Source organism: Vombatus ursinus, unplaced genomic scaffold (genome assembly GCF_900497805.2).
Source record: "Vombatus ursinus unplaced genomic scaffold, bare-nosed wombat genome assembly UNPS02014772.1, whole genome shotgun sequence".
Taxonomy (NCBI): Eukaryota; Metazoa; Chordata; class Mammalia; order Diprotodontia; family Vombatidae; genus Vombatus; species Vombatus ursinus.
The window spans coordinates 5,142,555-5,143,981 of NW_020954550.1; the positions used below are offsets into that span (position 1 = coordinate 5,142,555).

At 42.3% G+C, this 1,427-nt stretch overlaps 1 protein-coding gene across 1 annotated transcript in view; it reads left to right on the forward strand.

The window, feature by feature from the left end:
• The window catches only part of CMYA5 (cardiomyopathy associated 5), a 121,413-nt gene that overhangs the window by 43,586 nt on the left and 76,400 nt on the right, over positions 1 to 1,427 (forward strand). Inside the window, 1 exon segment of the mRNA XM_027863342.1 lies at positions 1 to 1,427. This exon segment is cut by the window's left edge and continues 3,261 nt beyond it. Within this exon segment, the coding sequence (XP_027719143.1) occupies positions 1 to 1,427 (1,427 nt within the window).

Sequence of the window (1,427 nt, forward strand, 5' to 3'; positions counted from 1 at the left end):
ACTTTTGCCTAAAGTAGTAAAGGAAGAAATCCAACCAGATTCACCACTTCCTGCAACATCTGTAATGGATTCAGTTTTATCAAAAGCAAGGAAGGAAGAAGTAGATCACAGTTCTCCACCAACAGAACATTTGGTTCTAAACGAGAAAGAAAAGGAAGTAGGTGAACCTGGCCCTTCACCTATTGAAACAACTGCATCTGAGTCTCCAATCTGGTCAGAAGCTCATAAAGAAGAAGTGAATTTCCATGCATCACCAAATGCAAGATATTCAGCAGAGCATGCAGTTTTGTCAGAAGTGGTAAAGGAAGAGGAAAAATCTGGGTCACCTCTGCCTGAGCATTCAGTGTCATCAAAGGTAGGAAGTGATCAAGGTGTTCCACCTGTGACAGTTCCTGCACCTGTGACAGTTATTGCACCTGAACTTTTCACTTTGTCAAAAAAGCAAGCCTCTGAATCATCCGCTCCAGCATCAATGACTGGAGGTTCAGTTCCACCATACATGGCTGTTGAAATAGAGAAAAAAGATACCAGACTTCCTTCATCAAAGACTGTGACATCAGCTTCAGATCAAGGAGTTCCATCACAAGAAAAGGAAGAGATAAAATACCACTCACATGAACTGGAAACTTTAGAGACAGAAGAGTTATCTATGAAATCAGTCACTCCTACAGGTGAGAGGAGCAGACAAGAACCTGGAACGTTGATATCAGAGAAGAGTGATTTGCCATCAGAAAAGTCAGCTGCTCCTTCATCAAGTCTTCCAGTGGAGCCTGAGAAGACAGGCATGTTACCCCATGCATTAGAATTATCAGGAGCTGTGTCGGAGCTGTCACAGGACTTAGTAAGTGAAAATGAACATAGGGATGCAAAACTGGAAATATCTCTCACATCAGAAACAGGAAGCTCAGTGCCAGAAAGGGGAAAGTCTGAGGCTAAGACCAGGGAAGAAGGAAAGCAAGAGTATAAGCCTTTCTCAACTGAGGTGACCAGTATGGTATCAGATAAATCAGTAGCTTCTTTCATGGAAAAAGAAAATCCAGAACCACAGCAAGAGCATTTTTCATTAAAAGAAGTATTGCAAGAATCAAGAAACTTGGCAGGCTCTAACAAAGAAGAGAAGCAAAAAGGTCACCCATTGACCTCCCCAGAAAATTTGGCCCCACAAGGGACAGGGGATATTTTAACCAAAGCAAATGAAGACATCGCCCAAACACATTCATTCCCTATGTCAGAAAATGTACCTGAGCCATCCAAGATGACCTCTTCTGATCTCTCTGAGGGACAAGCAAAGCAAAAAACTCCACTTTGCCCAGATGATGTTGGTAAGTTACCTGAACTATCAATACCTTTACTGAGCAGTCCCTTGGCTGATCAACAGGATATTGCTGCTAAGTCACATTCATTTGCAGAAGCAAATTTGCATTTGG